Source organism: Sorex fumeus, unplaced genomic scaffold (assembly GCF_029834395.1).
Source record: "Sorex fumeus unplaced genomic scaffold, SorFum_2.1 ptg000035l, whole genome shotgun sequence".
In the NCBI taxonomy this organism is placed as follows: Eukaryota; Metazoa; Chordata; class Mammalia; order Eulipotyphla; family Soricidae; genus Sorex; species Sorex fumeus.
Genome location: NW_026606092.1, coordinates 7,742,403 through 7,767,816, shown reverse-complemented (window position 1 = coordinate 7,767,816; position 25,414 = coordinate 7,742,403). Strand labels below are relative to the sequence as shown.

At 42.6% G+C, this 25,414-nt stretch overlaps 1 protein-coding gene across 1 annotated transcript in view; it reads left to right on the top strand.

The window, feature by feature from the left end:
* The window catches only part of PPM1H (protein phosphatase, Mg2+/Mn2+ dependent 1H), a 321,888-nt gene that overhangs the window by 96,466 nt on the left and 200,008 nt on the right, over positions 1-25,414 (top strand). Inside the window, exon 2 of the mRNA XM_056117678.1 lies at positions 14,856-15,021. Coding sequence (XP_055973653.1) covers positions 14,856-15,021 — 166 coding nt within the window. The remainder of the gene's footprint in view (positions 1-14,855; positions 15,022-25,414) is intronic.

Genomic DNA, 25,414 nt, shown 5'->3' with positions numbered 1-25,414 from the left:
TTTTTGCTTGGGGGAGTGAGGGGTTCGGGGTTCTCAAACAGTATTCAGAAGGCCTAGGGGTCCTCCCAGCATTTTTTAACCAGATGTGCTGGTGGGTCAAGGTGGTTTAAGGATGTTTTGTCCCTACAGAACTCATCTTCCAGGACCACAGTTGGTAGTGCTCAGAGGCCTTCAGGTATGCACCTGAGATGCTCAGGGAGCCACTTGGTTTTGGGAATTACCATGTGTTTTAATCTCTGTCATCCAGGACATTTAAATGGCTGAGGCAGGCAGGGTGAGCTCAGGGGTGAGCAAGGGGTGACAGGACCTGTCTCATGTGGCCGCCTCCTCTCAGGCCCAGCTAATTGTTGTCACATAAGAGTGTGACAGGTTCATATCCTGATGTATTGTTTTTAATAAAACTGGGGGAATTGAGAACCATAATGTAATTATTCTCATTTTTAGTATTAGCAAGAAATTGTCTTTAAGTGTACTTTGTGGACAAAGACTTTAAAGTACCAACGTGTCCAGGCTGAAGATGGCCCTCACAACCCCAGTTTGAAGCCTCTTATTACAGCCCCTCATTAGCCAGAGCACCAGAATTTGTAGCGCCCAGTGATGGGAGAAGATCCGTGCGTATGGTTTCCTCCTTGTCACTGTTCCTGGATGGGTGCTCACTGGCCCACCCATGGTCTTGACCCAAGGGTCCCCTTGGTGCTTTCGGGACTGATCACCATCTTCCCTCCCACCCTCCACCCCAACCCCTGGCCAGCTAATAGTGACAGATAAACAAAGGAGGGAATGAGGGGCCACCAGGCTGCTTGGTAATCAGTGGCCATTTATTCAAAATCTCACGCCATTAGTTATGGAGAAATCATGAAAGGTTGGGAGAAGCAATTACACATAGACATGGTTGAACATTATCATAAATAATGAACAAATGTAAAGCCCTTTACATTATCGAGAAGATACTCAAGGACAAAATCTCATCTATGTGCTAGGCACTCTAGATTCCCTTAGCCAGTACCCATCTAAACAGTCATCTTAAATTTATTTCTTAATAATACTTCTAGTCATTTTGTATGGACACAGTAAGAGATATATTAAGCTTAAAGGGTGGTGCTTTCTGTGGCCATTTCACTATATATCTCAGACTACAGTTCTCAGGTTAGGTTAGTCCTTCCTAACCCTAGCAGGGTCCTTATTCAGTTATTTCTTTTGGGGTCATGACAGATTTTGTTCTATGACTGTGCTCTTATTATACTCCTTATGGTGCTTAGCCTGTCCTTTTTCTATGCCAGGGTAGCCTACGGCTTGCCTGAGTCCGTCCTTGTCCCTACGAGGGACCCCCGTTTTGGGGTGTTAGGAACTAGGGCAACTAAGGGTCACATTGAGTCAAGATGATGGATGCCCAGGAGCAAATATTTGGAGTCAGTTAACTCCCAAGTTACAAAAGCAAGGAACGAACTGCCTTGTGCCTATACAAAAAGTGAAGTAAAGTGAACTCTTTTAAAGTAAACTATGCTCTACAGACATAAAGGAAAGAGAAAAGCAGTATTTCTCTTACATATACAAAATCCAGAGCCCTCAGAAGAATTTAACTTTACAAGTTACCGTGTCTGTTTTGGAGGATATAAATGATTAACAGATAGGGGAAGAAGAGCGCAAAGGAGAGGCTGAAGATAAGCACAAAGGATTGGAAGTGCCTGATGGAATTGGGTGTTCTTTGGGAGCACTGTGCTGGAAGTAATTAAACCTAAGCTGCGGGGGTGGGGGGGGACAGACCAGTGTTATTTCTTAAAATGCTTAGAACTGTAATCCAACACTCCCAGCCCATGTGTGTCTTGCCTTCCCCACTGTGATGTGTCTCTATGCACTGGGATTTAGTCACCCTCTACAATGTGAAGGCCAAATACCAGGGCACATTCCTTCTCCTCCACCCTCTCTCCTCCCTGGTAGCATTCACTGTTAACTGATGAGATGATCTTATCTGCCCTTTCCCACCCAGAGGTGGAGGTGGCTGAAACCATCTCGGAGAGGCTATGGTTTTTGATGGATGTTCTGCTCCTGGCTGTTATTGTTAATGACTTGGGTTCTTCGAGTACTGGTTAACCAGTATACCAAGAAGGAGAGCTAGAAATTAAGTTGTCCTTAGATTTTGGCTTATCTGGGAAGATGTAGTCACTTCAGAGAATCAATCAAAATATTGCTTCCCAGGTTACCTAGAAAAGCTAATGTTTAATAACTGATAGCTGTACTTGGTTTTCTATAAATGATTCACTCCTCCTGCCAGACTTGTGCTGTTTCTTAATAAAATATGAATGTAATATCTCACTTTAACATACGACCTTTATGAAATTCCTCTTTCTGATGGGTGAAATTACTGCCTGCCTTAGCAACATAAATACAGTGTTAACTTCTTAGCCTGAAGTGCTCAAGACTATTTTATTTAAAAAGAGTGATGTAATTGTTATACCAAGACCATATAAACACACACACTTATAAAAATAAACAATTGACACCCAAATTCTCTATATAGGATGTGTGTGTGTGTGGGTGTGTGTAGGTGGATGGGTGGTGATGGGGAGAGAGAGAGAGAGAGAGAGTTGTTTTATTTTTTATTTAGCATTGTTTTTCTATGACTCAGACCTGAGCTTCTGAGTTCAGAAACCTGGGGCCCAGACATGGTGCCTGGGCTGCAGTGGGTGATTTCCTGTGTACTGAACACTCATACGTGTGGTTGAATAGTAATGCAACTCCTGTGAGAAAAGGTTCAAAGCAGCAAGTAGCCTTCTTCAAAGTCCCTGTTCTAGTTACGGGAATGTCATTTTCTTTTACGTGATGGCTCTGGATGCCTGGAGGTAGCCACATGGTCATGCTGCCTTGGGGTGCTGCTACACAGGGGAGGAAGGAGGAAATTCGCCTCTGACTTACTTGCTGTGATGTTCCATAGGCCCAATAGAAGAGACACCAGTTTTGCATTTGACATTATTATTATCATTATTATTATTAATAATATTAACTCGACTATTGTGAGTGTTCACCGAGCACGCCAGGCCTTGTTAAATATTTTTACACGTGGCACTGTAGCACCGTAGCACTGTGCTCCCATTGTTCATTGATTTGTTTGAGCAGGCGCCAGTAACATCTCCATTGTGAGACTTGTTACTGTTTTTGGCATATTGAATACACCATGAGGAGCTTGCCAGGCACATTTAATTCGCACAACTATTCTCTGGAGATTCTCACCATCCTCATTTTAAATGAACATGCCTTAAAACACTCAGCTAGAGATAGTACGTGGGTAAGGTGCTTACTTTGCATGTGGCTGACCTCAGTTCAATCCCTGACACCACATACAAGTCCAGTCATGAGTGGCTCCTGAGCACAGAACCATGAGTGAGGCTTGCACACGGGTAGGTGTGGTCCCAAAGTAATAACAGTTTCACACACACACATATACACACGCATGGGCGCACAGGTGCACACACACGCCCGCATGCGCGCGCGCGCGCACACACACACACACACACACACACACACACACACACCTTGGAATCAGCAGAGACCAAGTGTAGACCAGTTGTCTCTGACCATTGTCCCCAATCGTACCTTCTGTATTGGGCTCAGTGCCTCATGGTGCAGGGAGAGATAGGTGTAATGAATTACTTGACCCCCCCATCAAGTGTTTTTGCACAACATGTGACAAGTAGGATTTCCTAAATTACTTTTTTTAAAAAAAGTCAGCAGTGACTGCCCTACATTTTGCAAAAAGTCTTTTGCAAAATCTCAAGTTGCCTGTGTCTGGCCTTTATGGCGAGGACTCAGTCCTTAAGAATTCTTGGGAATACTTACTTGTCTGTGTTTAGTGGTGAGAACTTGTTCTGTATGTGGTACTATCAGATGAACATCCTTGTAGTCGAGGTTTTGAGCAGATGAGAACGCAAATAGCTTGATAACTTAACACTTGCAGTTCAGAACAAGACTTTCTGCTAGCATTCAGGAGGAGAGCTTTATTTAAAAAAAAATAAATTTCTTCAGCAGAATGAAGGAGACGGGTTTTCCAAATGTATGATAGTAGTGCACAGAATAAGATGCTTACTTTTTAAAAATAGATTCTATTATTGCTATGATCTCACAGTCGCGTTCGCACCTGGTATTCAGGTTAGAGTTTCAAACTGGATCTGATACTGTTAGGAGATTTCAACCTGAGGATTTAAAATCCTATGTTTCCTTATTTAAGAAGAACCAGGAGGAGGATGTCTAGATATGGTTAAAAACGAAGACAGATTGGTTAGTTCATACAATCCACCAATGAATTTAATACTTCGTCAAGTGTTTCTTATCCAGGAATATATGTTATGATCCTCTAAAATAGCATTCTTTAGCCTTTTTACACCCCCTGCAGACCAGCCCCTGTCCTGCATACCAGTTCACAGATGGGCAGTTATAATCAATGCCGTAAACTAGTGGTTTTCAACCTCTCTTTAATGTGGTTCATTGATGGGTCGTTGAAGAACCACTATTCGAAGAGATTAAAGAACTGGTTAGATGGTCCCAGAGATGAATACATGGTACTCCCCACCCCACAGTACCACAGAAGGGATCCCCAAGCATCAAGCTAGGAGTAAGCCCTGAGTAGCTCTAGGTTGTAGCCACCAACAAAGTAAAAGGAGATATGGCTGACAGCTAAGTCATAGCATCAAGAAGATGAATGTATTCATGGCACACAGTTCTCATCAGATGGAAGATGCTTTTTCTGTTCCACATCTGGGACTCAGCAGAGTTGGTTTCTGTCTGATTTCATTTATTTATTTAACAAACAGCTATAGAGTACCTGTTGTGTGTTACCTCCTTGGGGAGACAGTGCACGTCTTTGCCTACTAGGTTTTATTACCTCTTTTAATGTCTGGGATGATGATTTCCCTCTTTGTAGGGATAGGAAAATATTATCACCAAGGAAATGATTTGTTTTTAGTGTAAGATTAAGCATCAGGGACAGGTATTGTTTGATAAAGCACACCCCTGATAATTGTTGCTATGGATGTCAAGATAATTCTGAATTATGCTCAAGACAAGAAGTATTTTACTGAGAAAACTGCTTACATTAAAAAATTATGTTGAATCTATTAACACAGTGCTCCTCACTTTGCATAGCTGTTTTTCTCAGTTTACTCTTAGAGAGATCAAAGGTTTCATTTACAGTTTTTATTTACATTTTGTAAATGAAGCATATACCTTTAAAATATTTAAATTACTTAAAAATAAAATATTTGTTACTAGAGGTTAAGTGTTTTACTTATATAAAAAAAAGTAGCAGATGTGGGACCAGAGTGATAGTACTATGAATATGGTACAAACCCAGATTTGATCCCCAGTACCCTATATGGTTCCCCAAGTCCCATCAGAAATGATCCCAGAGTGCAGAGCCAGGAATAAGGCGTGAGCACCTCTGGATGTGCATATATATTTATCAGATTTCATTTTTTCCTTTTAGTTGTGGGGGTCAAATAATTGTGGCTGTCAGTACTATTCACAGGTGGTTCTCAAGGGGCACATGGGCTGTAGGGGTGTGTGTGTGTGTGTGTGTGTGTGTGTGTGTGTGTGTGTTGGGTGAACCATGTGGTGCCAGGGTTTGAACCCAGGGCCTCACACATGCAAAAGGCATGTGCTCTAGTACTTGAGCCACTCCCTGGCTCCATGCCAAAGCATTTTACTTACTTTTTATTTTACTTCTTTGGGGGCCACACCTGGCAGTGTTCAGGGGTGACTCCTGGCTCTGCACTCAGGGATCACTCTTGCTGGGGCTCAGGGGACCATAAGGGGTACCAGAGATTAAACCCTGATCGACTTGCAGGGAAGGCAAGTACTGCAGATATACTGTTGCTCCAGCCACTGGTGCAGTATTTTAAAGCCAGGCATTAATTGAGATCTGGTCTTCCTACCAAAGCTATCTGTAGTGAGGAAATTGAAATGATTTAAAATGAGACCCTTTGTGGTAGGTTTGAGTCAAAGGCAGTGACGTAAATGACTTTATCTTCTGGATACTACACAACCTGGCTTACAGCGTTGGCACTGCTTCCGTTTTATAGGTTGACATCTTTTATTTGGGGGGGTTATCTCAGCATCATTCCCAGCCTGTATTCAGCCTGAAATGACAAAGCCAAGCCACGGGAGACTTATCAATTGACAGTTCCTGGCTGGCTCTAATGAGTCACCGCTGTCCAGCCCTCGGAACCCAGTGCTGATAAGAATAGACACTCAGGAGGAAAAGTAGACGACCTGCGAGCTGAGGCAGATGGAGCTGGGAACTCAGAAGTGTGTTCACAGCTCGGCCTTATTTAGTTGTGTGATTTTGTGTGAGCCGCGTATCTCAGCCCTTGGCTTTCTCAGGCATAAAATAAACTTCCCAGGATTTCTTGCCGAAGTTGAGTCAGCTTTGGCACTGGATGTCCACAGTGCCGGGGGAGAGGAGATGAAGCCCGTTGAAAGACAGGGATTCGTGATCTGTGTAACTACGCTGGCTTTGTGACTATTGGCAAACGGCAGTGACGGATGAGTCAGCCTGACGCGTCCCTTTGGGGGAGCAGAAGTACCTCTCTCCTCCAATCCGGAAAAATACCTGAACACAGCACAAGTGGAGGTGCCAGTGGCCAGAGCAGTGCCAAGTTTCAGAAACAGCAGCTGGGCTCTTGAACAGCGGGTAGCAATGGCAGGGATTATTGTCACGAACTGGCTTTCCCAACTGCACCTCCTCCTCAGCTTTCCTTGGGGAGGTGCTGATGTGGGAGATGGTGGGGGTGGAACATGGCCTTCTAGTACAGGCCAACAAGTTGCTTGGGAAATCACTCCCAACAACGGAGAAGAGTAGAAAGGATGTTGAACCTCCTTCCTCAGTCTGCGGGGATTCTCTGAGGAGAGACAGACCAGGGAAACTGAAGATAAACAGGTGCTGTGTTCCAAGCTCCAACTGCAAACCCTTGGGATCAACCCCAGGGTCCCTACAGAGAGGTGGATTGAACCGTGCTACCTTCTTCCTCTAGATGCTTCTCGGACTTTTCCAGAATCTAGAAAGTCAGCCAGAGAATTCCCTATCCTCTCTAGATGGGCCAGAGCTAGCTTCATCTCCTCTTTTTTGTTGACCTGCCATAAAGTCCACAAATGCCTGGGAAGAGGTTGGGCTGAAGAGTCATTCTGAACCCCAGCTGCCCTGTTCCTGACTGGGGTGCTTTGCAAGGCCACTAGAACAATACTTTCCAAACTCGAAAAGCAAGACTTTTTTTCCTGCTTTGCTTTTGGCCTACATCTGGCAAGGCTCAGGGCTTACTCCTGACTCTGCACTCGGGGATCATTCCTGGTGACCTCGGCAGATCATGCATAGTGCTGGGGACTGAACCTGAGTCAGCCGCATGCAAGGCAAGTGTCCTCCTCACTGTACTATCTCTCTAGCCCTAAGAACACTAAAAACAAAACAAAACAAAACAAAACAAAACCCTATATAAGACCATATGTAAAATGACTAAAAGTAGGCATTCACATATAAAAATAAACACAAGTGTAATTTATGATAAAACAGATAAATAGCACTGTAGCACTGTCCTCCCATTATTCATCAATTTGCTTGAGCAGGCCCAGTTACGTCTCCATTGTGACACTTGTTACTGTGTTTGGCATATTGAATACGTCACGGGTAGCTTCCCAGGCTTTGCCATGCCAGTGATACTCTCAGTAGCTTTCTGGGCTCTCTGAGAGGGGCAGAGGAATTGCCCTACCCTCTGTGCTATTGCTCCAGCCCATAACCAGATAAGTATCATGCCAAAACTATTGATTTATACAGAAATTTTAAATCCGAGAAAAGACTGTGATGATTTTTTTTTCTTAAAACGTATATAAGTAATTGCAAATAGTAATCTAAATAGTCATTGTCACTATCACTGTCCTCCCGTTGTTCATTGATTTGCTTGAGTGGGCACCAGTAACGAATCACAACAAATTGTGAGGCAAATTGCTGTTACTGTTTTTGACACATTGAATATGTCACAGGTAGCTTGCCAGGCTTTGCCGGGCGGGCGAGATACAATCGGTAGCTTGTCAGGCTCTCCAAGAGGAACTGAACCCGGGTCAGCCGTGTGCAAGGCAGATGCCCTACCCGCTGTGCTATCGCTCCAGCCCAATCTAAATAGTAATCTTTCTAAATAGCTCTCCTTCCAGTCAAATGCTACTGGTCAATTAAAGAGAAAATATAGATGTTTCACAATGCCAGTCTGCCCCCTTTATAAAAACTAGCCTGCATTTGTTCACATGTAACAGCTGAATGAAACTTTATTCCCTCATTGGGGAAGTTGTAGAGGTCAGAACCTATGCTAGGGACTCTGCTAGGGACCCCTCAGGATAGCTTCAGTACGTGTGGGCAGAACTGGGGTCTGAACACACAACCTTATGCTGGCTGGACAAGTGCTTTAAGCCACTACACCGTCATTCAGGGACCTCTGGGAATGAATTTTGAAATTTTTGCAAGTTTTTCAAGATGCTAATAGCATTAAAACTATAAATTCAAAATTAGTGTTAATACTTCCACCAAACCCCAAGGCTCAGCAAATGAGTCCTTGAGACACTCATCTTTAAGCTTTGCAGTATTCATACCTTCATTAGTTCTGTGTCCTGTTAGCTTATGAGCTCATACTTTGGCTTGTGGAGATGTGTGTGTGTGTGTGCGCGCGTGTGTGCGCGCGTGCACGTATGTTTAATTTTATTCATTTTGGTTTTTTAAAAGATCTTATTAACAGCTTAAGGTACACGGAAAACTGTGGCCCTTGTGTCCTTTTACATATTTGGCAATGTAAGAGAAGGCTACGTGTTGAAAGGGAAAGACTGAATTAACTGTCAGGAGACTAAGTTTCAGTTTAGCTTTTGTTGCTAAGTTGCCAAGAAATTTGAGATTCATGTATATCCAATCCATGTTTAAGTTTCATGTATTATGAAATAAAAGGCAAGGAACTAAAAGGGCTGTGTGGTAAGCTGTAGTGTTTTCTAAACACGGTATTTAAGCAAAAATTTCATGGAGACTGTGGTCACAGTTTTAACATTGAACATAATTTTTTTAAGTAAGGTATTATGTATGCTGAATTTTGTGTTAAGAACTTGTAAATAAAATTTAGAAATTTTTGTTCTAAAACAGAATATAGAAATCTGTGGTCTGCAGACTGGCTGGCGGTCTGTGTCGGCCATTACTGTTTGGAGCTGGGAAAATGGGTGAAGGTGTAGGTGAAGCAATGCTATTTTTTCCCCAATTTACTCTGAGTGTGTATTTCAAAATTTTAAAGTTTTTGTTGTTGCTGCTGTTTAGTTTTTGTGGCCCCATGAGGCTATGCTCAGGGCTTAATCAGAGATCCCTCAGGGGTCACTCCTGGATGTTCTCAGAGGACCATATGTGGTGCCAGGGATGGAACCAGGGTTGGGGTTGGCCGTGTGCAAGACAAGATCCTTATCTATAATACTCTCTCTTCAGGCCCAAGTTTTAAAAAGAATTTCCAATTATTTTAATCAGTATCCAATACAAATATTATACCTCGGCTATTATGAAAGTGTACAAGACTGACAGTGGGATATGCACCACATTAGGAGTGGAATTCCATTTGTCTTGCCTTTAAAAACAGCACCCTGGGAGCAGGGAGATAGTTTAGAAGTTAGAGCATAGGCCTTGCCTGCATCCAACCTGGGTTAATCTCCAGTGCCATGTGGCCTCCTGATCATCTCTGTGAACCCCGGAGGCCCTCAAACAGAGCCAGGTATAACCAGATCCCCACCAAGCACTGTACCCTTGGAGTCCCTGACCCACTTGGCTGGGAATCACCAAGAGCAGCCTATAAGCACCTTTTGGGAGACCCTCCCCCCAAAAAACCAACAAAAAACCAAAATAAACAAACAAAACCCCATCTTCCCTTGTTATCAAGTTCTATATCCTCTACACTTTTTCTGTCAACTGCTGTGACACTGTTGAAGTTTGGGAAAAAAATAAAAACCACTGGCAAGTTTAGGTCTTGTTTAATTATATAATAAGAAAATAGAGCTGTAACTTCAGAACTTACTATTCAATTACCTGATATAGAAAAAGGTAGGTAAACAATGTAGCATGTTTGTTGGAAGCACTCCTATACTTAAAATATTTTAAGTATATTACTAAAAAAAGATCAACGAAGCATTCAGTGAAATCATTAGATACCCATGTGTTCAAGCTAGAGCAGCCTGTACCCTTATAACCTGATAACACAATGCAGTGCTTACTGTATGCCAGAAAAGATGAAGTATTAAAGATAATTTTAAAAGAGTGAAACTTCAAGCCATTCATTTCTCTGTGTAGAGCAAAAGAGGGTTTGACAGTAGTAAAATATGGTGCCTTGTTCCCTTGAATTCTGCAATGTGCTACAAATTCCCATTGACAAGATAAATGGCAATTTTATGCTTTACAACTTGGAGAAATTCAACAGAATTGTGTGACCCAACCCATCTGTCTTCATTAGACTGCCCAAAGATTGATTGGCTCATGCATTTTGGCCCAAATGGAATGGTAGAGTTGATCTCATTTATCACACATTCAAACACTCAAATGTTTTGGTGTGTGCTCAGATCATTCCTTTTTAGAAAAAGTAGATTTTGTGTGTGGTGTCAGTACTGAACCAGGGACTCACATGTTAAGTGTAAGTTCTCTAAGTACACCCTCAGTCCTTACTATTGAGTTTTTAAAAATTATTTTAGGGCTGGAGGGATAGTACAGAAAGTAGAGAACTTGCCTTGCACGTGGCTGACTTGGGTTTGGTCTCTTGTACCTCATATGGCCCCCAAGCACTGCCCTGAGTGATCCCTGAGCACAGAGCCAGAAGTAAGCCCTAAACGTCCCTGGGTATGGTCCCCCAAACCAGAAGTAAATAAATAAAGAAAAATTAAAATTAGTTTCCACATAGGTTCTTCTATCCTGCAATTCTATCATTCAAATTTGAGGCGGGGGGGATACAATTATTCTTAAACCAGCAGAAAATCAAGACATTTGCTGTATCTAATCCAGTCCTGCAGTGAATGCTAAAAGATCTCCCATGAAAAACCAAACAAATAAAGCAATAATAACCAGACTCACCACAGAAAAATGATGAACCACTCATTTGTATCAATATTTTGCCTGAATGTCCATCAAAAGGCATAGAGTGGCTGGATGGTTCAGGAATCAAAATCCATCTATTGCTGCTTACATGAAACTCAGATTCACAGAATAAATATAGGCTCAGAGTGAAATAGGGGAAGAAAATTTTATAATCCAGTGGTTGACCAAAAAAAGCTTTGATAGCCTTGCCTATATCAGATGGTTGATATATTATTTTAGGTTGATATATCATTCAACCTAGAAGATACTGCTTACTGGTTAAGGGAACCACAGACCAAGAAGTACTAAATTCTATCAACATCACTGTCCACTGTCCTCTTGTTGTTCATCGATTTGCTTGAGCGAGCCCAGTAACATCTCCATCATGAGACTTGTTGTTACTGTGTTTGGCATATCGAATATGTCACGGGTAGCTTGCCAGGCTTTGCCATGCGGGCGAGATACTCTTGATAGTTTGCCAGGCTCTCCAAGAGGGGTGGAGGAATCGAACTTGTGTCGGCCATGTTGGCTGCATGCAAGGCAAATGCCCTACCAAATGTAGGAGCAAAGGAGTTTATAAAACCCCCGCTTACAGATCTAAAGAAATACATTGATAGAAACACAATAATGTGGGAGACTTTAGCAGTTCACTTTTGTATTAAACAAATCAACTAGACAGAATAAGGCAATAATCATAAATGAGGAACTAGAAGAACTAGGATTAATGGACAGGACACTCCACCCTCAAAACACCAGAGGGTGTTCTCTAGTACACGTGAAACATTTGCACATGGAACATTTCCCAGGATAGATCACATATTAGGACATAACTCAAACATACATAAATTTATGAATATCAAAATCATACCAAGCAGCTAGTCTGTTCATAATTCCATGAAGGTAAAAATTAAACATTTTTTTAAAAGATGGTGGAAAAAAACTTGAACACCTGGAAGTTGAACAAAATGCTGCTGAATAAAAAACAACAAGACCAAAGAGGAAATCAAAGAAGCAAAAAAGATTCCTTGAAACTTAAGAGAATGAAGAAACAAACTACTGTAATATATGGACGCAGTAAGAGCTGTACCCAGGGGAAAATGCATAGCAACACAGGCTTACATTAGGAAAGGACACTGCACTGCGCTGTCCTCCCATTGTTCATCTATTTGTTCGAGTGGGCCCAGTAACGTCTCCATTGTGAGACTTATTACTGTGTTTGGCATATCGAACACATGGGGAGCTTCCCAGGCTTTACTGTGCAGGCGAGATACTCTCGGTAGCTTCCCAGGCTCTCCAAGAGGGGCAGAGGAATTGAACTCAGGTCAGCCAAGTTGGCCACGTGCAAGGCAAACACACTACCGCTGTGCTATAGCTCCAGCCCTTAGGAAAGGACAAACGACTCAAATCAGTAGCTTAAACACATGTCTTATATATCTATAAAGGAACAAGTGAATTTCAAAAGTAGAAGGAAGAAAATAATAAAAACTAGAGAAGATAAAGCGTCTTGGTTTCTGTGGTATAGAAATTAGAAAAAGTCAATGAAACAAGAAACAAGAATCTAGTCCTATGAAACAATGAAAAAGGTAGACAAACTTATCTAGACTTTTAAGGAATAAAGCGGAAGATATCCAAATAAACAGGATGAGATGAAAGGGGAGAAATTACAACAGACTCCTCAGAAATTCAGGATATGATGAGAAGTTACTGTGAACAACTTTATAGTGTTAAGCTGGAAAAATGGACACACTCTTTGAATCATGTAATCTCCCGAAACCAAGCGAGGAAGAAGTAGAAAACCTTAATTGGCCATTCACAAGCAGGGAAATTGAAACAGTAATCAAGAATCTTCTCAAGAACTAAAGCCCTTGGGCTGGAGAGATAGCACAGTGGGTAGGGTGTTTGCCTTGCATGCGGCCGACCCGGGTTCAATTCCCAGCATCCCATATGGTCCCCTGAGCACCGCCAGGAGTAACTCCTGAGTGCAGAGCCAGGAGGAGTAACCCCTGTGCATTGCCAGGTGTGACCCAAAAAGCAAAAAAAAAAAAAAAAAAGAAAGAAAAAAAAAAGAACTAAAGCCCTGGTCCAGATGGTTTCACTGGTGAGTTCTATTAAATCTTCAAAGAAGACTTTCTATCTTTATTTTTTAAGCTCTTCCAAAATATTGTAGAAACAGGAATCCTTCCTAAGACAGACAAATTTGATAGGAATTTAAAATTGTCACTTATGGGAGACATCCAGAACAGGATGACAAAAATATCACATATCCAAAAAATAAAAATGAAAAACAGAAACCAAAAACAATCTGTGTTGGCTGGGATGTGGTGAAAAGGAAATGCCATTCACTGCTGGTGGAAGTGTTGTCTGATTCGACCCCTGTGGAAAACCAGGATGGAGATTTCTCAAAAAAGTAAGACTGGAGCTACAGTATGACCCAGCAATTTCAATTCTTGGTATCTACTCCCAAGACACCAACACACAAACACACAAAAACATCTCTACAAAAGTATATATGCACACCACTTTTCATTACAACATCTAGCCCAATAGCTAGGATACAGAATAAAAAGTACCAGTATCCAACGATAAATGAATGAATTATGAACATGTGGTATATATACAAAATGGAATATTGTACATCTGAAAGGAGTAATGAAATCATGCATTTCACTAAACTTGAATGGAACTGGAGAATATCTTGTTAAGTGAATCAGAAGGACAAATACTGGATGATCTCATTTGTCTGTGGTATCACTGTCACTGTCACTGACCTCCCGTTGTTCATCGATTTTCTCGAGTGGGCCCAGTAATGTCTCCATTGTGAGACTTTGTTGTTACTGTGTTTGGCATATCGAATACAACACGGGGAGTTTGCCAGGCTTTGCCGTGCGGGCGAGATACTCTCAGAGCTTGCTGGGCTCTCCCAGAGGGGCGGAGGAATCGAACTCGGGTTGGCCATGTTGGCTGCGTGCAAGGCAAACACCCTACCCACTGTGTTATCGTTCCAGCCTCATCTGTGGTATATAACAGGTATATAACAGGACAAGTGAATGCAGGGTATCAACAGGACATGTAGGTAACCCTGGGCACTAGATGATATGGGGATAAGACAGGAAGAGATTGAAGGTGAAAGTAAGAAGAGGGTGGCAGTTAGGGCCGAGTCCTAGGACACATCAGTTGAGTAGAGTTGTAATATATGTATATATCTGAACCATATAGATAACAGCCCTGCAGCCAGACTTCAATAAGAAAACTTAAAAATGTGTTTGTCAAGGGAGACAGATAAAGGGATAGAAGGAAGACTGGGGACATTGGTGAAAGGGAGTTGATCCTGGTGATGAGATTCATGTTGAAACATTGTATGCCTGAAACTCTATTATGAACGACTTTGTAAATCACGATGCCTTGAATTTTTAAAAAATAAACATTTAAAAAATTAAATAAAAATTGTCATTGTTGTTTTGGGTCCACAACTGATGATGCTCAGGGGTTATTACTGACTGCACTCAGGGATCACTTCCTGGTGGTGGAGAATCATATGGGATGCTGGGGATTGAACCTTGTTTCAAGTACCTTACCCACTGTGCTGTCTTTCTAGCCCCAATAAAAATGTCTACCTACAATCATGAGACCATTAGGTTCTTTGCAGTAAGTTTCACCTTAGTTCTGCTTGGTTGATGCTTGATACTCAACCCCAAGCTTCCTGAAATCAGTCACTGATCAGTTCTCCTGGCTTCTTCTGCAGGGTTATCAATGCTGGGAAGAGTACACACAATGAAGACCAAGCCAGCTGTGAGGTGCTCACTGTGAAGAAGAAGGCAGGGGCCATCACCTCAACCCCGAACAGAAACTCTTCTAAGAGACGGTCTTCCCTTCCCAACGGAGAGGGCCTGCAACTAAAGGAGAACTCGGTAAGCCCCTGTGTCCCCCTTGGTTCTCAAGGTGAGGAGACATAGAACACTCCACTCCTAGGCCCATTGTGGAGGAGAGAAGAGCAGTGTCCCTATAGTGGGTCGGCTGCAGGTCTATACTCATAGTGTCACCACCCATAGTCAAAGGTGGCATATGTGGAAGAGCTAGTTTTCTTAACACTTAAAAATTCCTACAAGACAGATAGGCTTGGTTGCAATAATGAATATATATATATAATATTGGTGGATTTATTAAATATTACTGTTTAGGTTGGGGGCTATACCCAGCAGTGCTCAGAGGCTACTCCTGACTCAATGTTTAGGCTCTCTCCTGGTGATACTTGGGGATCACATGACAGCAGGGATAAAACTGGATTTCTCACATGTGAAGTATTTGCTCCAGCCTTTTGAGCCATCTTCCTGGTCCAGTTTGGTGCTTTTCAAAAAAGCCCCTTGAGGGTTTTTTCTTTCTTTTTTTTGGAGGACAGAGGGTCACACCCAGAGATGCACAGGGGTTACTCCTGGCTCATGCACTCAGGAGTTACTCCTGGCAGTCCTTGGGGGACCATATGGGATGCTGGGAATCGAACCTGGGTCAGCCCTGTGCAAGGCAAATGCCTTACATGCTGTTCGTATCGCTCCAGTCCCCTTGAGGGTTTTTATGAGGGTGATAGTTTCTGAAACTCATGAGAAGTGGAACTAACTCTGGGCCTTGGCTTATAGTCTTGCCATGTATGACTTTGCCCCTTTTTTCTGGTGTTGTTTATTATAATTGTCCCATTGGAGCCCAAGTGTAACACTAGCAAGCTTCCAAATTCATATTTGTTTCCATTGGCCTGCAGGCCTTGGCATCCCATGGGTGGCTCTATAAACCAGATGCCATATAACAAAACACAAAGCATTACTCTTCATTCCAGTCACTGGAGGGGAAAAAAGTGATATCCTCAGAAAGTCCTGAAGAAACACTCAGAAAGGGGCAGGAAATAATTGACACGGATTGTTTGATTCAATAGAAATGAGACGCTAAAATGGGATTATCTAAATGTGACTATTGATGAGGGTTGGGGAGGCAGTGTTTGGGCCACAGTCAATTTGATGAGGGCTATGCCTAAATCTGTACTCAGGGCGCATTCCTGGTGATGCTCAGGGGACCACACATGGTACTGGGGAAGAACCAAGACCAGCTACTTTCGAGATCAGGGCCTTCTATACTATGTCATGAACTTGTGACTATTTATTCTTGAGCCTAACTCTGTATGTGGTTTTTATAGAATTATGAAGGATCCAGAAATTTCCTCACATTCTAGCATAAAATGTTTTATTTATTTGTCCCAAGGATTAGGAGTCGCTTACTTCTTAATCTCTGTCCAATTTTAAGTTAGAAAATACTTTTACTTGGGCCAGAGAAGTAGCTCAAAGGACTAGAGCATATGCTTTGCAGATGTAGGCCCCCCTCGTTGGATCCTCAGATAGCATGCTCAGCCTCCAGCGTCATGGTCACCTGGGCCCAAGAGGCACTGCACTAAGGGACCTGCAAGTTTAGCTGTAAATGGTCCTTGGATCTCTTATCATTGCTGGAGATGCCCCAGCAAAATGAAAAGAAAAATGCTCACCAATAGTTTTCAAGGCTGAAAGGAGTATTAAAAAGGGCTCTCTCGGGGCTGGAGAGATAGCACAGCGGGTAGGGTGTCTGCCTTGCACGCAGCCGAACCGGGTTCGATTCCCAGCATCCCATATGGTCCCCCGAGCACCACCAGGAGTAATTCCTGAGTGCAGAGCCAGGAGTAACCCCTGTGCATCGCCGGATGTGACCCAAAAAGCAAAAAAAAAAAAAAAAGGGGGGCTCTCTCAAGGAGCCATCTGGCATGTAGGCTAAATAGAATGCTGGTTGAGTAAATGTACTATAATAAAAGGGGAATTCTGATATCATCCTTGACTCCAGTGTTTAGAGAGGAGAAAGTTAGAGAAGTAAAGAAATCCAGTGCGGAAGAAGGGAATAGGAAGTAATGAATGAACGTGCCTCAGAGCTTCAGTTAACTGGTAATTTGAGTGAGAGGTATAGCCAAATATACAAAACACAGACGCAACAAAATTGAAAGCATGAGATCTAAGCAAAATCACTGAAACTTTGTAGGTCAAGTTGACAGGTCAGGATAGGGTGGGGTTTGGGGTGGGGAAGGAATATATGGGAACACTTGGTGAAGGGAAGTTGACACTGGTTGTGGTTTGGTACTGAAATACTATATACCTAAAACTCAACTATCAATAACTTTGTAATTTATAGTTATTTAATTAAAAAATGATTAAAAGAAAAATGGTCAGTAAATTTAAAAAGTGAGTAAATGTACATGCTTGGAAATAAGATTACTCTGAGTGGCCATTAGTAAATGATTTAGTTTGAGGTTATTCTTTGAACCTTGGTTTTGTTCGTATCTGCAGGGATAAATAATAATAGTTATGACCAAATGTTTGTAAGAATAATAATAGTACTTAATGACTATATATTTTTTTAAAAGGCTGAAAGTATGAGATCTAATAGTCCACGGAAAATACCAATTCACTACCTTAATTAGTAACTATTCGATGTCACCAAGATACCTATCAAGATATTACTGTCTTAAAGTTAGTCCTTTCGCCATTGTCTGTGCAGAGCACCAACTGAATGTTCTAAGTTTATTCACCTATAAATTGGGAATCACCCAATTTCTGGCTCATCCACTTGACAGGATGCTGTGGAGACCGAGTTTCTACAGACAAGGCCTCAGAGTATGAGACAGTAGCAGTCCTTGTCTGTGGAGGTCAGTGACTGACTGGTGGCCTTTTCCCAGAAACATCTCCCTACCCTGAGATACAAGGTGATTTCTTTGAAAAGACGTCAGTGCTGACATTTGGCCCAAGGCCACTGACTCTGGCATTTTTCCTTGTTGCTTAGTTGGTCATGGCTGGGAGACTGACTCTGAGAACAGCGCATGAGCACTTCAGCTAGGTCATCCTCCCTGGCACCTCTCAGGCCTCCTCAGCGCCTTGATCCAGAAACAGCGGAGGTCTGAGCAGTTGCATCCTGGCTGTTCATTTCTGCTTTAGTCTCAGCGAATTCACCTCTTCCTGTCGGGGAGGAGGTCTCCCAGTGAGTCTTATCCAGGTTTCAGGGCCATGGGCCCATGCAGTGTGCAGGTGCCACCAGGGCGACAGTAGGGGCCAAGTCATGCCAAGGATCCAATTAAGGTTGAGTGCATGGAAGGGTTGTGCCTTAAGCCCCCCATACTGTCTCTCTCCAGCAGCAGCTTCACTTTTTATTTTAATTTTTTTGTATCTGAGCCACAGCTAGCTATGCTCAGGGCTTAGTTAGGACTCTATACTCAGAGATCACCCCTGGTGGACTCAGAGATCAACTCCTGGTGCCAAAGATCAAACCTGAGTCGAATTCACCCTTCCCCATTATATTATCTCTCCCATCCCCACAGTTTTACTTCTTAAACAAACACACAAACAAAAAATTTAAATCCCAGGGCTCTGGTTGCAGGGAGTCGAGTTTGATTCCCAGTACCGCTTGCCCTTTTCCTCACACACTGCCAGGGCTGCCCCATAACCCGACATCCCTGGACCCGAGCAGCATTGTATCACCAGCCTGAGCACTCAACTGTCCTATCCAGTTGGCCAGATACCATTAGGAATGTCTTTGAGGCCTGACACCTCCCCCGCCGAATCCCACTACCCTTTCTCCTACCCCTCAGTTTCTTTCCCTCAGGTGACCATAATGTCAGTGTCCACTGGTTTACTTATCATTCCTTCCTAGCTTTCTCTGTTTCATCCTTCCCTCCCTCCTTCCTTCCTTCTCTCTAGCCCTCACTTCCTCTTTTCCTCTCTCTCTCTCTCTCCCTCCATCATTTTTCTGTCCCTCCTCTCTCTGTTCCTTTCCCTGACCTCATACTTTCAGTCATATCCCTGTCTCCTAAAGTGTTATTTTTTTTCCTTTAGGAGGCCTCAGCAGAAGTACTGCAGGCACCAGGGTTAAACACCATGATGTGGGACTAGAGTGATAGCACAGCAGGTAGGGCATTTGCCTTGCACACATCTGATCCGGGTTAGATTGCCAGCATCCTATATGGTCCCCCAAGCACCACCAGGAGTAATTCCTGAGTGCACGAGCCAGGAGTAACCCCTGTCATCTCCAGGTGTGACCCAAAAAGCAAAAAAAAAAAAAAAAAAAAACCACCATGGTGTAGGGAGGCCATGTAGTACCAGGTAGTCAGCACAGGATCTCATGCTTGCCAGGAATATGCTCCAGCCCTTGGAGGTATCTCCCCTGTCCACTAGTTATTTTGTCCATTCATCAATTTAATATGCTATGTCACAGTCACTTCATTTCTATCAGCCTTCCTATTTGGGTGGTAAGGCAAGAGCTATGAATTTTTTTTAAAGCTATTAGACCATTACCTAAAATATACTTTGATTCTTTTTGTGCATTCGGTTCATTGGCGTTAAATGCACCCATATTATTGAGCAGCCGCAACGTCTAACCCCAGAAGGTAGGCAGTGAAGGGAGCCCTGAGCAGGCTGAGAAGAGATGCAAGCAGACAGCCATGGCAAAGGGCTGGCAGTGAGGGATGATTCCAAGTTTGGTCCTTGAAAGTGAACCATTAGAGCCAGGACAGATTTAAAGGCAAGGGGGTGGACAGAGACAGTGATTTGAGTTTTGAGTATTCTAACTTTCCTACTAGCTTTGGTAGGAAGTTAGAGTGAAGGCACTTCTCTACCTTAAGCAGGGAAGGTACTACTAAGTAAGAAGCACCTTCCCTACTCAGATGAAGGGCTCAGGAGGTTTGGATTTCAGGAGTTGCAAGTCATAGGTGTGTCTTAAAACACAGGTAAGAATGAAAAAAAAATAAGAAATGAGGGTCAGACAGCTTAAAAAAGAAGATGGGGTGAAAATGAGCTCAGGCTTTATTTTAAGCAAGAAACAGTGCCCTTGGCTAGGAAACGGGCCAGGAGGATATGGGTCAATGGTTGGAAGCTAACCACAAGTGTGTGTGGGGCAAAGAGCAGTTAGGACAGTAAAGGGACCATAATGACAATAATAGAAATGATCACTCTGGAAAAGAACTGGGTGTTGACAGTAGGTTAAGCTATGTACATGATAATCTTTCAGTGTATTATGGTTGCAAATCATAATGCCCAAAAGGAAGTTGGAAGGAGTGAGGGAGGGAGGGTGAGGGAGAAAGAGAGGGGGAGAGAGAGGGCGAGTGAGAGAGACAGACAGACATAGAGAGAGAGAAGAGAGAGAGGGAGAGAGAGAGAAAGGTGCCTGCCATGGGGGGCGTGGAAGGGGAGGATGGGAGAGAAACTGGGGACATTGGTGGTGAGAAATGCACACTGGAGGGATGGGTGTTGGAACATCGTATAACTCAAACCCAATCATGAACAAACTTGAAACTGTATCTCACTGTGATTCAATAAAAGTTTTTTAAAAAAGAAAAGAAACAAGGTCCTAGGTTAAAGACATCATTATCTTGTTTGTTAAGAGAGTTGCCAGGCATGAGGATGGCAAAATGATGCTCCCTTCCTATGCATTTATGATAAAATTCTCCCGACCGCCTTGACCTCTGTATTCCCATAAGCTTTGTCAAATAAAAATAATACATTTTCATAAGATTTCTTTCACATCTCATATCACCTTCATCTTTGTTGCACTGAGGAAAACCTAAAATTTCCTGTAAAGTAATGAGGGCAGAGCAATAGTACAGCAGGTAGGGTGCTAGTCTTGCACGCTGCCAACCCAGGTTCCATCCTCAGCAGCCCGTATGGTCTCCTGAGACCCACTAGAAGTGATCTCTGAGTGCAGAGCCAGGTGTAAGCCCTGAGTACAACTGATGTGGCTTAGAAAACAAAAAAATAAATAAAATGAAATAAAATGAGATATTTATAATTCTTTTAAAAAAAGGAAAAAAAGTGCCCCCTTTCCTCTTCCTGCCTTTGCTGTGATGACAGGGGGTCTGTGTGGCTCCCACTCTTCAGTTGAGGGACTCACATGCCTCAGCTATGGTGGTCCCCAGGGCTCACAGACTCTGCTGCAGGGCTGCAGAGATGACCCGGTTTTGCTTGTGATGGCTGGCTTATGGCAGGGCCTTCAGAATCAAACTCTGGACGTGTGGGTCAGTAGCAGATCAGGGCATCAAACCAGAAGCCTCCTGTGCCTTCAGGGAAGAAGGTCTACTTCCGAGCCACCCCAGGCCCCCAGCAACAGCTTTTATTTAAACTTATTTTTAAATTATTTATGTATCTTTTTATTCTAGCTTAACATATTATTAATATTAATACTGGTGGCTTTTAATTAATAATGAGTATTATTTATGCAATAATATTAATACTGGTGGTTTTCATGTGCAGAGTTACCACACCTTCACCACCACCCAAGAGCCCAAGATCCTACACTGCTGTCCTGGTGTCACTTCTAGATCCCTCTTCAGTCCCTACCCATTTGCCCCTTCTTGCTTGGAGTTTGCAATTTTGCCATCAAAAGCCACGGGTTTGTCATCATTTGCTACTGTCTATTCCCTTGTTCTGTTTCTCCCTGTAGCACAGATACTCCAGGTCTTCTAGTATTTGTTCCCTTCCATCTCACTTTATCCACTCGCCATGATACCGTTGCACTTCCCTCCTAGCTGAAGCAAACTGCAAGATTCCATCTTTCCTCAAACCTGTGTGATAATCCATTGTGCACAGATGCCATAGGTTCTTTTTAGATTCATCCATTGTGGACATTTGGGTTGTTTCCATGTCCTAAGTGTGGCATGAATATAGGTGTGTCTATCTTTTTTGAGGCAATATTTTTGTGTTATCAGGATAGATGCCAATAAGAGGTGTTGCTGCATCGTATGGGAATTCAATTCTTTTTTTCCCAACAAGTTTTTCATGTTACTATCTCTAGAGGCTGAACCAGACAGCATTCCCACCAGCAGTTTCTTTTTCCACCACATCCCCTCCAACACTGGTTGTTCCAGTCTTTCTGATAAATGCCATTCTCAGTGGTGTGATAATGATAATGTGATAATGATCTGTCATTTTGATTTGCATTTTCTTAATAATAAGTGATGATGAGCACGTTTGCACATGTCTGCTGCTATCCTTAGCTCTTATTTCAAGAAGTATCTCCTCAATTTTGATGGGATTATTGATTTTTGTTGTTGTTGAGCTTTGTGGGTGCTTTATCTATCTTGGATATTAGACCTTTATTAAATGTATGATGTACAGATATTTTCTCTCAGTCAGTATGATGTCTTTTTATTTCTGCCCGGGTTTCTTTTGTCCTTTATCTAGTGTTCTGTCAGTCCTATTCAGGATTTTTTCAGTTTGAGGCTGTCTCTTTTGTTTACTTCTGTTTTCATTTCCTTTGCCAATTGAGTTAGATCTTTGAAGACACCTCTGAGATTCATATCCTGGAGAGTTATACCTATGTTTTCCTCCGTGTATGCTATGATTCTAATCTACTTTCATGATTGTTAGTCACCTTTGAATTCACTTCATTGCATAGTGAGAATTAGAGGTTGGATTTTTTTCACCAGGTGGCTATTCAGTTTTCCCAAAGCCGTTTGTTGAAGTCTTTACTTGCTCCCCTCCACACACCCACACTCATTTGTCATAGATTCACATTGCATGAATTAAAGGGTTTAATCTTGATTAATCTTGCTGCTGCTATTTTAGCTCAGGTGCTCACACTCTCTTGGTCTCAGCACACTTCTGTGCACTACTGGCAATAACAAATACCTGCAGTGCCTGATTACTTGCCATGCAGTGGGGCCAAAGATAACTTACAACCTCACATCTATAAGACAGTTGTCTGTCACTGAGCTACAGCTCAGCTCCTACACATAATTATTGTTTGGTGTACAGATTTTAGGGCTTCTTTAAACCATCCATCACACCGATTCTTAGATAATTATTTTGTCTGTCAGTACCAGTGGTCTTCTAGGCAGAGTCTATGGAAGTCTTCTGTTTAAAACATACATTAAAATATTTGGGGAGGGGAGGTGGTTAAAACAATATAAAACTATGTTCTGCCTCTCCATGGTCCATGAGGATTTTACTGAAGAAATGCAACTTGCTATATTTGACAACAGTGCCTTACTTGGAAGAAAGAAAACATGAGTTATATGGAAAACACAGTAGAGACTTCTCAGGAAATTTAATTTCATATAGCCCACACCTTGATATGTATTCCATTAACCAAAAAATATTAATTCAAAAAGATATGTTTACACCTGTGTTCATTGTGTCCGTATTTACAATAGTGAAGATCAGAAAATAGCCCAAGTGCCTAATAGAGAGATGGATAAAGAAGATGTGTTATACATACACATAGGAATACTACTCAGCTCTAAGAAAGGAAATCTTACATTTTTCTGCAACTGGGACAAAACTAGAGGGGATTATGCTAGGTGAAGTGAGTGAAAAGGAGAAGGACAAATACTGCATCATCTCACCCGTATGTGGACTCTTAAGAAGGAAAGGGAGGGACCAGACAATGGCTTAAGAGATCGAAAAGGAGCCCTGAGATTTGGTTTTAGATTCGACTGTTGGGCCAGAGTTCAGCTGGAAATGAGAAGGAACCTAGAGACAGTGTCACAGGAATGTCGGCACTCCAGAAGTGGGTGTGGTGCAGTAACATTGTATTAATAATAATTATTATTACTATAATTACTATCATTAAAATATTAATATTAGTATTATTACAAAATGTAAAACATTAATTTTTTAAAAACACACAAATTTGAGATTCTTCATATAAAACAAAATGTCAAGAGCTAAAGAACCAGTGTTTGGAATAAGTGAGAAAACTCAAGATACAAATAAAAATTTCCTAGCAGAAGTGCAGTAGCAATTAGCGTTAAAAATACAAGAAAGAGATATGGTTGAATTATTGTATTTTGCCTTATGAAATATTCAAGCATCACTTGACATCCCATTACTCATTGATTCACTTGAGTGGGCGTTAGTAACATCTCCATTCGTTCCTGTCACATGCTTAAAAATCACTTAAATCACTTAACTTCCCGTTAGTCGTCGATTTGCTCGAGCGGGCGCCAGTAACGTCTCCATTTGTCCCTGTCGCGTGCTAGTGTAGTCCAATGGCATCTGTTCGCTCCGGGAACATGAAGGGCCTCAAACCGATCGTTCATGATCTTGACGAAGAAGTCTGACCATCTGGTAGGTGGGCGGCCACGCGGTCTTTTGACATCCCGTGGAATCCAATCAGTAACAGCTCTAGTCCAACGGTCGTCTTTAAATCTCATTACGTGACCAGCGCATCTGATTTTTGACACCTTGGCAAATGAGACAGCGTCCCTGATCCTTGATCGTCGACGGATGTCAGAACACCGGATTCGTTCTCTCATTTGAGTGAAACGTGATATTCCAAGCATAGCTCTTTCTATTCTTCTTTGGGAGACCTGAATAGCGTTCTCCCTGCCGGGAAAAGTATTCGTAAGGCCCGCCTGTCCTTCGCCAACTATAAGACCAAGATGACTGCCCTCCGACGTCCTGATGGATCCATCACATCCTCCAGAACGGCAATGGAGAAGATTATCCATGACTTCTACTCAAATCTCTTCGATAGCCATGTCCACTTGCCAACATACCAAATTCCACAGGATGGGTATGTTGTTCCCAACGTTCTCCCCTCCGAAATGTCACATGCTATTGTAGCACAATGGTGCCTGCTCACTCTAGGAACACGAAAAGCCTCAAACTTGTTGTTCAGGGTATTGACGAAGAAGTCTTGACCATCTTGTAGGTGGGCGGCCATGTGATCTTTTGACATCCCGTGGAATCCAGTCAGTAATGGCTCTAGTCCAGCGGTCATCTCCAAATCTCGTTACGTGTTCAGCCCATCAGATTTTCGACACCTTGGCATACGAGACAGTGTCCCTGATTCTTGATCATCAATGGAGGTTGGAACTCCAGATTCTTTCTCTCACTTGAGTGAAGCGTGATACTTCAAGCATAGCTCTTTTGATTCCTCTTTGGGAGACCCAAATAGTGTTCTCATCCTGTTTTCATAGGGCCCAGGTCTCTGAGGCATATGTTAATGCAGGAAGAACAGTGGAATCGAAGAGATGTACCCAGAGCCAGAGGTTCTTCATCCTCTTAGCTATTTCTTCGATGCTTTTGAAGGTGTTCCAAGCCACTCTCTTCCTCCTGCGCAACTCAGGTGCCAGGTCATTCGTCATGTTGACTTCTCGACCTAGGTACACATAACTGTTTTATTCAGAGATGTTCATTCTGTTGAGAGCAAATGGAACATCAGGAATGAGACCGTTTCTCATAAACATTGTCTTCGTGAGATCAGCTGTAGTCTAACCTTTACACTCACAGTCGAAATCAGCCAGCATTTGTG